The sequence below is a fragment of the Anabrus simplex genome, chromosome 1 (genome assembly GCF_040414725.1).
Source record: "Anabrus simplex isolate iqAnaSimp1 chromosome 1, ASM4041472v1, whole genome shotgun sequence".
Classification (NCBI taxonomy): Eukaryota; Metazoa; Arthropoda; class Insecta; order Orthoptera; family Tettigoniidae; genus Anabrus; species Anabrus simplex.
The window spans coordinates 1,207,550,610-1,207,567,917 of record NC_090265.1 but is presented as its reverse complement, the minus strand read 5'-3'; the positions used below and the strand labels follow the sequence as shown (position 1 = coordinate 1,207,567,917).

The following is a 17,308-nucleotide window of genomic DNA, read 5'->3' as shown; positions in this document are numbered from 1 at the left end:
CCTGGGCCGTTTTGCACTTTTGCCGATCATATTATTTTAATACATTTTATTCTATTTTGTTTCTTTATTTGCTCATCCCAATTATGTTAATTTAATATCCACTAGGTTAGTACCTGGATCCACCTGGAAAAGATGGAAGGTACTAATATTATGCTAATTTATTTTGTTTGTTTTGTTTTGCTGGAAGGTAATTCTTTTCTTTATGCCGTGTTGCCAGCTACTGTTCTCCGATAGAAGCTTAATTTCTGTTTTGCCGCTGCTTAAGTGTTGCCTTACTTTATGATGTTATGTAACTGTGTTTACTAGTTATTTAAAAAATTTCTGTTATTATTTAGTTTTGTGACGTATTGCCATGGCAATCAGATCTCCAATAAGAGTTGACTAGGGGCCATTTTGCTGTGGTGATGATTATTCATTCTAATTTATCCTATTTTGTTTGTTTGATTGCTTATTTAATTTAATTTCTTGTTAGTTTAATCAATAAAAAGCTTGGGTTGGAGTTTTAATGTGTTCCTTGGAAGGCTCGATTGGTTTAATTACTGTACGATCCAAGGAAATAAATAAATAAATAAATAAATAAATAAATAAATAAATAAATAAAGATAGCCCTACTATGCTTCATTCTTACGGTGAAAGAAACTATCATAATTTGACTCATACATAAACCGAACAATGAATAACAATATATTCTACATAATTAAAATGTGAATTTACCCTCACTGATATATTAGAAGCAGTGATGTATGCAGAAGCTTCACATGATGATCCAGCAAGTTTGTAGATGATGTTATTTCATGTATTTAGCTTAGCAGCACTATTGGTTCAGTGTTTCTTACAAGATAATAATGTTCAATCATGTGAAACACCAAGATATTTAGGATTACAGTTGTGAAGTAGAGGGGTAACACTGGGTGAAACATCAAGGGTTGCATGAGCCTGCCTGTTGTTGAGATGAAATACTGACTCAATATTTAGGTTATACTCTTATGACATCTGCACAGGAGTGCTGGGAAACTATTGCAACGTTGTCAACATGGGCAAATTGGTGGGGCAGAAGGCATGACATGTTTGCAATATACAAGTTAAGCAGCAGGGGAGAAGGGGCAGATACTTGAAGGAAAACCATTGTTCAATGTTCTGGGTTTGCTAAGCTTGTCCTTCACCACCACCTGAAGTACCTTGTTTGAAAGCATTCTATCAATTCTGAAAATAGCTTTAAAAATCTGTATATGACACCTTCCCTTCAGACCATGTCATATACGTACAGCTGTTAGATCTAAAACACAGCTCCAACTTTCAAATATTCTTCTTAAACCCTGCTTCATTGTACGTTTGTCAAAGCAAGAACAGTGGAACTTCAGTTCTCTGTTTTTTGGTGGGACCAAGGAAAAGACAAGGAAAAAGAAAGGTACAACATGGAGAAACTGAAAATTCGGGAACAAATTGATGATGATGTTTGTTGTTTAAAGGGGCTTAAAAGCAAGGTCATCGGCCCCTAATAGTAAGAGGTGAACAAAACAAAAATTAAAACTTCAAAATTTATCTACTGATAGAATCTGAAATGAATGATGATGAAAAAATTATAGTGAGACAAAAAAAAATCAGTGGATCCAATTTACAAAGCTTGAATTACTGGGATGATGCATTAATTAAAATTAAGAAATCATTTTATTTATAACCACCTATTCAATACATTACAATACACTCATTGAATGATAATATAATCATGAAGTGCCTAATATTGGGACATGTTTTGTTCGACATAGTGAACATCATTAGCCATTAATGCAACAAAAACTTTTTTGCCAACAGCAATTATACGATTATTAATAAAGATCCCACCCGTAAGATCCAACGAAGTTTGAAGACCCCATTGAAGAATCTACCTTTCTTATTACAATAACACGAGTATCAGAAACTAATAATAATGAACCCAAAACTCCCAACTGCAAAAGCTTTGCCAAAAATCCACAAAAAAGACGTACCTACACGCCATATTATTACTTGCATGAATAGCCCTTGTTACGAAGTTTCTAAATTTTTGCGTAATTTTCTCAATAAACCTTATAAGTTCAATAATACAGCTTATATAAGAAATTCTGTTGAGTTTTGTGAAAAATTATTGAAATTCAATCTTGAACACAATCACATAATGGTATCCTATGACATTATTAATATGTATTCCAATATTCCGGTAAATAAAACTGTCAAGATTATCAAAACAAATCTTTTAAAACATAGTAACCTAAGCAAATGTGAAATAGATAACTTCATCAGTTTGTTAGAATTTGTACACTTAACAATAACTATTTTACTTTTAATAATAGTATATACCACCAAAAGGGCCTAGCAATGGGCGACCCGATCTCGGGCATTCTAGCCAATATTTTTATGGATATTCTGGAAAATAACAAAATCAATAATATCAATGGTCTTCAATTATCGTTAAGTTGATGACACTTTTTCCATTATAGATACACAGAAAAATGATAGTCACAGTATACTAGCATCCCACACACATGGTGTTTCTAGTAAAGTGGTTCTACTCATAGGTAGTGCAGATCTATTCTGAACTCAGGGGAACCGACATATTCCAGCACAGCGTTACGACACATGGACATTAGTTCGCACAGTCGAATGCCTACCCTCCCCGCTTCGGTGGAATACACACGATCTAGACCCTACTAAACCACAGAACCGTGGTGTTCCTCACATAAAGGCACTCACATGGTGGTACAAACTGCAAGTAACGTCCACCCATGGTATTCCTCGCGTAATGGTACTAAGCACAAGTAGTTTCATGGTTCTAATATCATCTTCCGTTAGTCACCCCCTTCAGTCGCCTCTTACCACAGGCAGGGGATAAAGTGGGTGTATTCTTTGTCTGCGTCCCCCACCCACAAGTTTAGTTTGTCTGTCATGCCAGGTATATGATCGCAGAGAATAATATGTCATTTGCCAATGCACCACAGAGCATTTACATTATATACAAGCCTTCATTCTTTTTTTTTTTTCTTTGCTAGGGGCTTTACGTCGCACCGACACAGATAGGTCTTATGGCGACGATGGGATAGGAAAGGCCTAGGAGTTGGAAGGAAGCGGCCGTGGCCTTAATTAAGGTACAGCCCCAGCATTTGCCTGGTGTGAAAATGGGAAACCACGTAAAACCATCTTCAGGGCTGCCGGTAGTGGGATTCGAACCTACTATCTCCTGGATGCAAGCTCACAGCCGCGCGCCTCTACGTGCACGGCCAACTCACCCGATAGCCTTCATTCTTGCACATCCAGAATTTACCTATGATTCACTGATGTACAGTAGTGCATGTGCCTTCTAGATATACTGTAGTAAAAGTAACCAATGACTTGACAGAAATTTATCACCTGTAAATCCTGTAAAGGTGGATTTTTAAAGGAATTATCCACTAAGATATTCCCTGAGGAAGCGTAAGCTTTTAAATACAATGCACATTAGTAAGAGGAAGGTTTCGTACAGGACAGGATATTGTTCTTTGAAGCGAAGTCCACAAAAAATTACATATAACAAAAATGAAAAACTCACCGATTATTGGCTAAATTCTGGAGACAACCTTCAATGAATTTCATTCTAATGAGCCGTTCAGTGTTGAAGCACAGCAAATTACAGAGAGCCTTCTCTGCCTCCAGTGCAAGACCCTCACCAAGCTGGGCCTAAAAATTAAAAAAAGACATACATTTTCAGTGAAAATATTATTTACTAGCATGTACCCACAGCTTCACTCGCGTTTATTAATTCAGCCATCAGATGTTTTTAAACTATTTATTTAAAAGCAAAAGAAAACATTATATTTTATTAACACACATCATTTTTACATAGGTAAACTGGATGAAATGCAGTGCTTTTATTTTTTAATAGCTGTGCCCATGCACAGGTAGGGCACTCTCTTGCCCTTGGAGTGAGAAACTGCTCCTAAAGATGGAAGAGCCACTAGATGGCCAACAGCATAGGATGGGGAAGGAAATGGGAAACCACTCCATTAAAGACCTGAATGGGTATCCCAAGCATCGGCTGCTTGAGAACCTTGGGGAGAGGGGTGCATCCTTGCTGAGTAAGTGCATATGCCAAAACTCAAGAAATATTTGGCTGACGGACCACCTGCTATACATTATAACCAGCAAATCCTATTCTATTAGAAGGGGTGAGGGCGAATACCTGGCACCTTAAAACTGGGACTACTCGGCTAAGATATGGCAACCCTGACAGAAAAGTTTCTGGTCCTCCAGGTTGGGGGGGTTGCACATAGGGTTAACGACTCTATTGTGTAAAAAAAAATGTTGTTGCGAATATCTCACATTTGCCTCGGATGAATAAAAATGTATATCACAATATGATGGCCCTGCAATGGAAATTGGCTTCATGAATAGGAACTTGGAATGTAAGAACTCTGTATAAACCTGGATCTTTCAAAATCCTCAGTCAACAGTTGGAGAAGTATAGAGTAGGAATTGCTGCAATTTAAAAGACTAGATTATTAGGTAATGGTATACAGGACATGGAGAAGAATACACTTTTTAAGAGTGGTAAAGAAACTGAACCCCACAAATTTGGTACTGCATTTTGTGTCCAAAATTCACTAGGATCGTCAGTGCTGTCCTTTAAACATGTGAATGAAAGACTATGCTATTTGAGGGTACATTCTAAATGGTTTAAAATATCACTGAACTGCCATGCTCCCACAAACAACAAGAATGATCATGTTAAAGACTCCTTTTATGAGGATTTGTTAGAACTGTGGAATAAATTACCCAAACATGTCAAAATGATTTTGGGTGATTTCAATGCAAAAGCTGGAAAGGAAGAAATTTTTGTGCCAACAATAGGAAGGGAAAGGCTGCATGATGAAAGCAATGATAATGCCATTAGACAAATCAATTTCGCTACATCACAAACGTGAAGGTGCAGAGTACCACCTTTCCACATAAACAAATACATAAAGCAACATGGTATATGTGTGATGGTAACACTGCTAATTAGATAGATCAAGCACATATTCATAACAGGCATAGAAGCTCCATAACTGATATCAGAGCTTACAGAGGAGCTGAGACAGGATCTGATTACAATATGATGATTGCTTCTGTTAAAATTAAATTGAAAACCTCTTGTAAGTCAGAGACTGAGGAAAGATGCAAAGATGCAAAGTTGACACTGAGAAACTGAAGCAGGAGGCTGAAAGATTAAAGTATAATGTGGAAATTACAAACAGATTTGAAATTCTGAGAGAAGATCCTAGAGAACACATTGATGAAACAAATGACGAAGTTTGCAAATGAATGTGGAATAACGCAAAACAAATCACGACAACAGTAGCAATGAAAGTGATACCAAAAGGTGTTAGTAAGAAAAAGAAATGGTTTGATGAGACATGTCGAGATGCAGTTAATGAAGTGGCAATATGGCGTAATAAGTGGCTGTAGTCTAATAAGAATGTTGAGGAACTATACAGAGAAAAACAGAAAGAATGTAGTAAATTAATTTGTAGAAAGAAAAGTCTACCTGAGAACTGTCAACACAATTAAAAAAGGATTTCAACCAAGATCGAGTATTATGAGAGATACATCTGGAAATTTAATTGCTGATCAGGACAAATAATTAAATTATTGTAAGCAATACTTTGATTCCTTGGTCCAGATCTTTGGAACATAATGTATGATGGCTTGTTACGTTTGGAGATGCCAGAGGACACGAAGCTTGTGGGCTACCTTGATGATGTGGCCGCCTTGATAGTAGCTCGTAATGTTGAAATGGCTCAAATCAAACTGAACCAGGTGATGCAGCGCATAAAAGAATGGATGATGAGCCACAGTCTAACATTAGCCGAACACAAAACGGAGATAGTTCTTCTGACGAGGAAAAGGATCGAAACTCTTGTACCAATGACTGTTGGAGAGTTAGTGATTGAAACATCTGCGACCACAAAATATCTAGGAGTGACACTTGACTCCAAGCTCACATTCTGGAATCATATTCAGAGAGCGACAGACAAGGCAGTAAAATACATGGCTGCACTTAGCAGACTAATGGGAAATATTAAAGGTCCGAAATCCAGTAAACGACGTCTTCTCATGTCGACGGTTCAGTCAGTGCTCCTATATGGCTCTGAAATCTGGGCTGAATCCTTGAGATTTGCTTGGTATCGGAGAAGGATAGCTGCCGTACAATGGAGAGCGGCTTTACTTATTGCATGTGCATACCGCACGGTTTCCGAACCAGCAATCCTCACAGTGGCAGCAATAACCCCAATAGACCTACTTGCATTGGAGCGACATGAAATCTGGCGTACCGAAGGAGAGCTGGGAAAGAAATGTGCAAAGAAGCGTGCCTTCAGTCAACGGATGAGGCGATGGCAAATCAGATGGGAAAGTGACCCTCGAGGCAAATGGACCAAGCGACTGATACCACGCTTGGATATCTGGGTTGAAAGGGCCCATGGTGAAGTAAATTACTACCTCACGCAGCTTCTAACAGGGCATGGATATTTCCGGAAATTCCTGCATAAAATGGACAGAGCGAGTGACGCAGCATGCATATACTGTGATGACATTGACAACGTATTTCACACCTTTTTTGTATGTAGCCATTGGACGATTCAGAGAAGATGTGTGGAAACTGAACTAGGAGAATTGACAACAGATAATATTATTTCGGTGATGCTGCAAAACCAGGAATCCTGGGATCGCGTGGCAGTGTACGTGGAGAACGTCCTTCGTCAGAAGAAGAAGGATTTGGAAGCATACGAATGTTCGTAAAGGAGAAATGAAGAAAGAAGACGTCTGAAAGACAAAGCACGATATCACCCTGAAGTAATGCGAGAGCGGTTCCGGGGTGATGACACACATCGTGGGAAAAGGGTGTGTGGTTTTTAGTGGGTAAGAATCCCACACACTTGTGGAGTGCGGACCCTTCACAAGTGTCTTTTGAAGATTTTCCACAATTATTAGTATCGTGCATTTGGTATGCATTGATCATGATGACACCATGACTCTCAATGGTAACACAGCAAATGAAATTATGTCACACAAACTGCAGTTCCTCTATAGTTATTTCTATCGGCTTTGTTCTCTAATGGCCTCTAGATATCCTTCGAATATCTAGGACATTCTCACTATTGAACCTGATAACCTCCTATTCCACAGTACTTGGTCTTAAAACAAAAATCACTACAACCACTCTTTCCATAGCAAGCAGCCTAAGATCTCGAACATTCAACACCTCAACACATTAATGAAAGGACATGACAACTGTTCTATCAACAATCTTACTATATTTCATCAATCAATCAGCCACTACTGATCTGCATTTAGGGCAGTCTCCCAGGTGGCAGATTCTCTATATGTTGTCTTCCTACCCTTTTCTGAAATGATTTCAAAGAAATTGAAAATGTATTGAACAACTCACTTGGTTATTCCAATCCCTAACTCCCCTTTCTATAAACGAATATTTGCCCCAATTTTTCCTCTTGAATTTCAACTTTATCTTCATATTGTGATTTTCCTACTTTTAAAGACACCACTCAAACTTATTCAACTACCAATGTCATTCCTCGCCATCTCTCCAATGACAGCTCGGAACATTCCACTTATTGTGGAGAATTTAAAGGCCTTTTAGAGTCCACCTACTTCAAATTCTTCAAAGGTCTTTAATTTCTTCACAATTATTGAGTCTCAATATTGATCAAATAATGAATTTTGTAATATACATACCACTTAGTCGAGCAGCTCGTCTCCTTTCTCCCAAGTCTTCCCAGCTCAAATTTTGCAACATTTTTGTAACGCTACTCTTTTATCGGAAATCACCTAGAACAAATCGAGCTGTTTTTCTTTGGATTTTTGCCGTTTCTTGAATCAAGTAATTCTGGTGAGGGTCCCATACACTGGAACCATACTGTAGTTCGGGTTTTACCACAGACTTTTATGCCCTCTCCTTTATATCCTTACAACCCCTAAACACCCTAATAACCATGTGCGGAGATCTGTACCCTTTATTTACAATCCCATTTATGTGATTACCCCAATGCAGATCTTTCCTTATATTAACACCTAGGTACTTACAGTGATCCCCATAAGAAACTTTCACCCCATCAACGTCATGTAAGTTTTGATGACAAATATCACAAAGTTAAAGAAATCAGTCTCGACACATCCCTTTGCACAGAATGCATTTCTGAGTCACTTACAAGAAAATGTGCAGGTGTTAAGACTTCTAAATCATTTGGATCATTTGGCAATGGAGTAAGGGGAAGTACAGCCTCAATATCACACAGAATAGTGTAAGTTTCCTTAAAGGTTGGCGTGTATCCCTGTGTTTCAGTTAGCAAACGTCTCTTCATCATCCTTAAAGCTGCTTTCCACATTCCGCCAAAGTGGGGTGATCGGAGATCGAGGAATGAAACTCCACTCTATCTGCTGCTGAGTGAGTGCAAAGGGAAAGTTCGTCGACCCTTTTTCCAAAAAGGACTGGATATCTTGTAACATTATTACATTACAAACATAATTATTGGAAGTTAAACTTTCCACTATAAACTGCTGCTGTATTCAAAATTATGTCTACATTATCTTCCGCTCATTTTAAATATGACTCTACGTCTCTTCATCATGTACTTAGTGTGAATGATTCATAGTGCCAATGTTAAAAAGAGAGTTAAGAGGTTCCACCTATTCAATACACTGATATAAAGTTGCCCAAACTTACGTTATAACATTTTTAATTCAAGACCGGTTTCAACACATATTTGGTGCCATTATCAGCCGATTGAAAGAGCAGGGCAAAAAGGTATACAATCATCGACACAGATAACATAAAATATATGACAATGTTCACACTCTAAAGCAGGGCCTCTCAAATGCCCAAAATATCACGCGTGCAAATCGAGGCGCAAGAGCTCCGTGCACTGTGCATCGCTCCCGCTCGGCACGGCTTGGACCAACGCTTCGTCTTGGGGCTACTCGGCTAAGCTCGGCTCGGATTTGCAGCGCTACGCAGCAAGTGAGGAAGAGGGAGACAGGGGGAGCGAGCGAGACAGGCGTGGAGAAAGGGAGAGACCGCACTATTGCTCCAAATCGAGGAGTGGGGGTCTGCACTCTGGTCAACCAAGCGAAGTCGTCTTTTGCACCATGCACAGTGCATGCACCCTGAAAGGTCCTGCTCTAAAGGATGTATGTAAAAACGTAACACTTTCATGAAGATGAAATATTCAACTGAAGTACATAAGCAACATGACAGTCTTGTACACTCTCGCTGTGAGTGTTGAAATCACATATAATGATGTTGAATTAATGGATAAGAAGGAGTTAACGGCACCTTGGTAATTCTAGATGATAGAATTGTTAATGCGTCCTCCACTCTGAAAATTATCTCAACAAGATTGATCCCCATATTCAATTCACCCTCGAAACTGAATCCTACAGATCAATTAACTTTCTAGATATAACAATAAGCAGACTATCTTATTCATTATCTCGTATGATTTACAGAAAACCCACACAAACAGCTACTACCACAAAACAAGATTCTTTGCACCCACAAACACAGAAGTGTGCCTCTCACAACAGTACGGAACTTAATAGCATCAGCTCCATCGCTAAATTAAATGATTACAACAGATTTTTTTTATTGAACGAATAATCAATAAATTTAAACACCAACTAAATACAACTCTATTAAATGACAATCCTAAACCAGCAGCTTACTCCACCTTTACCTTCAATGAAGACGTCTACAGCATTACCAATATCTTCAAAAAACATAATTCCAAGATTTCATTTCGAACTAACAATAGATACATGGAAGTGGTACATAACTCCAATTCATTAAGCAGAACTAACGTCTTTTCAAGGTCAGGTGTATACCGGTTTAAACGCAATAACTGCAATTCTTCTTACGTAGGACAAACCGGACGTAAAATCAAAATTAGATACTCAGAACATGTTAATACAATAAAATACCATAGGTTTTCAGCAGTAAGGCAACATATGCAGGATGTAAAACATAATTTCACTACATTAGACCAAGATATTGAAATTCTCTGTGTCCTAAACAAAGGCCCTCTTCTTGATATCACTAAAATCTGTTTTATACAACATGATAATTTTTTTTTTTTTTTTTTTTTTTTTTTTTTTTTTTTTTTTTTTTTTTTTTTTGCTAGGGGCTTTACGTCGCACCAACACAGATAGGTCTTATGGCGATGATGGGATGGGAAAGGCCTAGGAGTTGGAAGGAAGCGACCGTGGCCTTAATTAAGGTACAGCCCCAGCATTTGCCTGGTGTGAAAATGGGAAACCACGGAAAACCATCTTCAGGGCTGCCGATAGTGGGATTCGAACCTACTATCTCCCGGATGCAAGCTCACAGCGATCAATTTTTTAATCCTAACCTGAACCTTAATGACTTATCTGAGAAACCGAACATCCTTTTTGACTTCTTTATTTTGGTTTATAAAAGCTTCAAGTTGACAAGTAGGCGGTCAATCTTTCACGTTATACACAGCACCTTCTCACGCTAATTGCCCTTACCACAACACCCCCCCGATCCAACTTAGACAACTCCCCTTACCTGCACATCCCTTAATCCCTCCCCCTTCTCCTACCTCTGCTCATTATCTGTCCTTACTTCCACTTCATTTATTAGCTCCTCTAAACACGTCTAGCCACCACGGCAAGATGAACAAGGTGAGCCTCATAATATTACTCGTTTTTTAACCAAATTCCTCCCATTTTTATTTTTTATTTCTAACTAATTTTCCTTTTTTCTATAGACTTCATATATCCACATCGAACTGAGGAACTTAGGTACTACAATATATCTTAGCTCATATATGTCGCTATACACCTTTGGACGTGCCGATAAAACAAAAGCATGTTATTCCTTGCCTAGCAACAACTGTGCACAAGCTGCATCCTTAAAGATCCTTTTTATCACAATATAACAAGGCAACCCTCAAGCTTTAATGTGTTGAATCAAGTCCTTAACTCGTCCTTATCCATTAATTCAACATCATTATATGTGATTTCAACGCTTACAGCAGGAGTGTACAAGACTGTCACGTTGCTTGTGAACTTCAATTTAAATTTTATCTTCGTGAAAAGTGTTACATTTTTACATGTATCCTTTAGTTCTTATCCATTAATTCAACATCATTATACGAGGGTTGGCACAAAAGTCATGGCAACTACTTTTTTCCCTTGAAGGTACCAGTCCGGTTGGAATATGTGACATATACAGACGAAAGGACAAGGTGTTAACTACATGTATGGACAATGAATAGCACTGAAATACTGTAACACACAAATTTATTAAAGTAGTATACAGAGCAATATGGCCTTCCCGGTGCAAAAGAATGACAACACAGTACACATAAAGTTGACATGACAAACCTGGACCTAAAAACCCTCAAAGTAGTCCCTTGCTACTGACATCACACGGTGCCAAAGATGTGGGAGGCGGTGAATACCATCTGCCTCAGCATCTGCCGCACCATGTGTGAATCGGATCACCTGTTGGTGCACAGCATTAGCAATGTCCTCTCATGTTGCAAACCGCCTACCACGTAGTGGTTCCTTAATCTTTTGAATGAGATCAAAGTCACAGGATGAAATGTCGGGAGAGTACGGTGGAAACACCAATTCTTCCCATCCCCCCTACACACTCTGCTTTATGTGGTTTTGCATGGTCGTGCAGGATTATTGCACTGTTCACAAGATCAAGACATTTCTCCCGAACGCCACGTCATACCTGTTGCACCAGGAAGTCCCTGTAGTACTGTGCGGTCACTGTTCTGCCATGTGGAACAAAGTGGCAAACAATGACACCCCTGACATCATACGCGACGATCACCATCAATTTGACTGGGGAAGGATTCTGACGGACCTTCTGCCTCCTTGCTGATCCAGCATGTCGCCACTCCGCGGACTGACGTTTCAGTTCTGGTTCGTATGCCAAAAATTCATCTATGGCGATTATTCGTGACAAGAACTGATGGCCGTCCTGTTGCCAGCGTGCAAGGTGGTCGGAGCATATTGCATAGCGCACCCACCTTTTTGCATGCAGTACCCACCGCAATGTGATTTTGTGCAGTTGCAGTTCATTTTGCAATATCCTGTGGACGGTGCGTTTCTCGATGCCACTTGCCCTCCAGTAGCGTCCATCGTCTGTCTTCATCCAGGAGCTGCTCGATGACGGCACATGCCACGTCGGTTCGCACACTGATAGGTTGTCCCGAGTGTTTCTCATCACTGGTTGACACATAAGAAGGAGAAGAAGAAGAAGAAAGAAAGAAAGAAAGAAAGAAAGAAAGAAAGAAGTGTGTTGCGGCAATGCCCAAAAAAAAATCATCGGAGTCCTACTGGCTGAAGCAGTGAATCACAGGGGATCCCAATTTCACTACAGATGGAAGGGTAGTCTGTCAAGCTTACTGTAAGGAGGTAAGTTTATTTGTTCCTTTTACCTTTTTCGTGATTGAGAACTATGATCGCATTTCATTGTAGCATATATAGGCCTATTAATTTGTGTATTGTGGCAAGTTGTTTTGTTGCAATGCTGTATTAGTCGTGAACTTTCAATCATTTATATTGTTAAAATGTATATAATCATTAAATTACTGAAGGAGGAGTTCTCTTGTCACAGAATGGATGAAAATTAAATCGCTATTTTGAACTGAGATTCATTTCCTGTGAAAATAGAGATTTACAACTGAACTACAATTTTTAAAACTCCCTTTATAAAATTGTGAATTCTATTACACTTCCACTGAACCTTTGTGAAACATAGGTTGCAGATCAATGTAGCCTGGCTAGGAAGATGCCACAGCATGTTTTACAAGGTTGCCAAGACTATCTTTACACGACCAGGCCAGCGAAAAGACCGTTGGTCTGGATTAGTGAGATCCGGTTAGTAACCGTTGTGTTTCGGAGGGGGGAAGCAAAGAGAGTCTGAGGGGCGTAAGCTCCCAGGTTAACAAACCTCTAGCATTTCTTCTAGACCTTGCTAAATTGTGACAAAAATAAGATTATGGACTCATGTCACGACAATTTCAAATTACGTGGTTTTTAATTTTCAACAAGGATGGCAGCCTTGTGGACACACATGATGCAGGATCTATTGCAGGCAACAGAAAATAGTCTTCATGACAGCTGACCCAGCTTACCAAAGGCGGTGAATGGAAACAAATACAATGTTCACAAATCTGAGATTTATAGTGCTTCCGTTTCGATCCTTCTATATAAGTAAGACTACTGGTGGGTCCTTGGCAAGCATAAAGGCCGGATCTCTCATCTACGCTACTCCGGTATCGTTTCACGTCTTTTTTAATTATATTTTTCACCCGGTGAACTCGACACGATACTGCCAAATTATAACTGAAAATCCTTGAGGACATATATCCATGTAAATTACTAATTCCCTTGTTCCTACTTTAAAGTTTTGTACTTCTAAAAACACCATCTCTAATAGTCCTTTTTTATGATGCATGATATATTACTAAGCATTATTGCCAATTAGCATAACTGTAGAAATTTAAGGTATACTGTAGGGACAATGTAATTTATGTCAATGTTATTGTTTTTCAGATCAAATGTGAGAAAAATACCACATAGATCAACTTAAAAATATTGCAATGCATCTGATACGAGTGCAGAAATCTGTATCAATGCATCCTTTCTACTAGTCCACTTTGAGCAGTGACCAACAACCATTTTCTTCAGACCTATGCACTGTAATGTTGGGAGCTAATATGCCCCTGCATAAACCGAGCATCTTCAAATTTCAACATGCTGCCGGGAGCAATCATAAAGTTGGAGAAGAGTGGCATGCCCCTGGTGGAGTCATTTAGGATTGTGGAAGAAATCAGGGGAAGTTCTGACCGAACCTCTGGGAAGGCAGCTGCTGTCAGCAAAATAAAACCAGATGAAGCGACTTCATTGAAGTTTTGTCCAATCACTTCATGTGATGTTCAGAGATCTTTCTCTCAGTACATAAACATTATGCATGAGAGGAGAACAAGATTGTTACCGGAAAACATTGAAACGTTGCCTGTAAATTCCTTTTATAGTAATTGAGTGTAGTTAAATTATAAGTAATTTTTCATGCCTATTTTGTTGGCTACCTATAAGTGATTGTGTGAATTTTTTCCAGGTTTCTGTACTTAATGGAAATACGCATTTGTTCGTGAATACAAGCATTATTTATTCCATCAAATAGTCTACAATCAGTTCTTAAATTATGAAGCTAGACTTCATCAATGAATTTCAAATGAGTCGTATGCACAAACAAACATCTATGTTACATTTTTGTGGCATTTGAGATATTCACGAAACAAACATCTATGATGTGTCCTGGATATATATTTGCAGGTAGTTTGAGCATATCTCAACAGATGGCTATAGTATTCCGGATAATGTGAAGAGAAATGCACTTGAAAAATAATGGAACAAAAGTCTATGTTACATCGTTTCCCGCGCGAGCGCTCGACAATGTCACGAATTGAATGCAATGTAATGAACACATTCTAGTCTGGAGATTGTTCTGGTTTGTTCAGTCTTATATTACTGAGTTTATTTAGTTACTCATCGACAGGATAATCATGCAATCAGAGGATAGTAGTGATCGTAATGTACTGTTGTCCCCAAGCAGTGTTCACAAGTTGACGAAAATAGATGCAGGAAAAGGAAAAGTGACCCTAGTGAGTAGAAATATGTACACACCAAATCATTATAATTAGGCTAAAACTTTAAAATAATACTATTCTCCTCTGCATGCATACATTATGTGCGAATGAGTGAGCGCGTGCACTTATATCCTGTTGGTTTACGGAACAAAAGTCTATGTTACATTCTCTCGCGTAGTCATGTCCCGCAATCAACAATCATCCTTATTGCCGTTTTTTTCAATATACAGGGAATGTAACATAGACGTTTGTTCGCGAATATGACTCAAATGTGGAAATCTAGGCATATTCTTGATGGATATAGAACATTCATGCCCCCATATGGGATATGATGAAAGTTGCCTTTGTCAAACTGAACTTCAGTTTTAGAACTTCCTCCATGGAAGATTTCATGGTATTTTAGGACTTTATAATCAATATTCCCTGTGAATCAGCAAATAATTATAATTATTTGAGCATACCCCTGCTGATCCCCCTCAGGTCCTTGCTACTTAAGTTTGTCCTTATACACTGGCAGAAGAAAATATCCAAACACCACGAAGGGGTTGTGCTAGATTAGCGAACGTTGGTAGGCATGTCTGAAAGATGACGTTGATTCCAATTTCCCGCAAACTGCATTAGCATGGCGCTAGTAGTGGCCCCAGGACGTTGCACAATTGGTTTTCTTTAAATATGGGCTGTACTGTGCGAGAGCATTGGTTACCAGTGAGATTGGACAGAGTTACTGTGAGTGGGTTGAGAATGCCTTTACAACAACGAAGAGGCCAGTATCAACAGCTCACTGTGGTTGAACGAGCTGTATAATAGGACTACGTGAAGGTGGATTTTCCTTCCGTGCTATTGCAGAACGACTTGGCAGGAATGTTTCCACTGTGCATGCGTGTTGGCAGCAGCGGTCACAAGAAGGCACGCTCACAGCAAGACCAGGCTCTGGACGTCCCCGTGTCACCACCGAGAGGGAGGGCCGCAGTATTCGGCATATGGCTGTGGCACAGTGGACTGCATCTGTAGCAGCTCGAGTGGCAGTTGGCACCACAGTGACGCAACGAAGTGTTTGAAATTGGTTACCTGAAGGACAGCTTCGAGCTAGACACCCTGCGGCATGCATTCCTCTTCCCCCAAACCACCGCCATCTGCAACTTCAGTGGTGTCAAGCGAGAGCTCACTGGAGGATGGAGTGGAGGTCCCTTGGGTTTTCCGATGAAAGCCGGTTCTGCCTTGGTGCCAGTGATAGCCGTGTGTTGGTTAGAAGGAGGCCAGGTGAGCAACTGCATTCCACCTGTCTGCGGCGTCGACACAATGGACCTACACCAGGAGTTCTGGTCTGGGGAGAAAAGTTCCTATGTCAGCAGGAGCACTCTCGTGGTTATCCCACGCACCTTGACTACAGACATGTACTGTCTGGTGATTCGACCTGTTGTGCTGCCATTCATGAACAGCATTCCCGGGGGTGTTTTCCAAAGAGGATAATGCACTCCCCCATGCCGCTGTTGTAACCCAACGTGCTCTACAGAATGGCGACATGTTGCCTTGGCCTGCTCGATCCCCCAATCTGTCTCCAATCGAGCATGTATGGGACATTATTGGACGACAACTCCAGCGTCGTCCACAACCGCCATTAACCGTCCCTGTATTGACTGACCAAGTGCAACAGGCATGGAACGCCATCCCACAAGCTGACATCTACCACCTGTATGACAATGCATGTTTGCATGCCTGCATTCAAGAGTCAGGCGATTACTCCGGTTATTAATGGACCAGCATGGCACATTTGCGATGGCTTTTCTTGTACCTTTAATCAATTAAATATGTTACCTAGACAAATATATTGTCAACATTTCCATGTTCTAAATTCCTTATTTCATAGTGTTTGGATATTTTATTTCCAGCAGTGTATTAGTCATTATGTACTTTCAAACTATCGGAATGGTTAATCTCATGTAGTCATGATTGGTATGCTTACATATCCCCCAATTCTCCTTTTAAATTCAGGGCTGTAATCTCTCTCTCTCCAATTTCTTATGGGTGTTTACGCCATGCTTGTTCTCTTACACTCAACTCTTAATAACTCGGACTAAAGTGTACAGAGATCTGTCCGAATGAAAAGTCTGAGTTATCAAAGAGAAATAAGTAGTGCCTAAGAAATGAAAACTAACACCATACATAACTTATACAGTAGTAATATTACAATGAACTTTAATGAAACAAGGTCAGTGGTCAGTGATATATACCAGGTAATGAAAAACGGAAACACATAACACAGCTAAGTATACTGAAACTATAAAAACTGATACAGTACAGTACTAGCTTTCTGCACTGAGTACATTAATCAGAGTCTGATTCAATAGGCCAATTGGGAACATGCATCAATTTCAAAAATAGTTTTTTTGAAAAGTACACTAATGAAATAGTACGTAAACGTATTACATTGTGGTATGTTGCCTTGTTTTATACCATTAAAAAAATATTTAATAGTGCCTTTCCGCTAGGCGAGTGAAACGGCCTCTGACGTAAGCGGCGCGCTGTGACGTCACGATCCAGTACCGCATGGAGCTCTACCAGCCGTTGTGCATCAGCCGTTGCTAAAAGCCGATTGTTTATTATTCATGATC

At 39.6% G+C, this 17,308-nt stretch overlaps 1 protein-coding gene across 1 annotated transcript in view; it reads right to left on the bottom strand.

The window, feature by feature from the left end:
- The window catches only part of puf (ubiquitinyl hydrolase 1 puf), an 870,156-nt gene that overhangs the window by 616,800 nt on the left and 236,048 nt on the right, over positions 1-17,308 (bottom strand). The window contains exon 13 of the mRNA XM_068225443.1: positions 3,560-3,687. Coding sequence (XP_068081544.1) covers positions 3,560-3,687 — 128 coding nt within the window. The remainder of the gene's footprint in view (positions 1-3,559; positions 3,688-17,308) is intronic.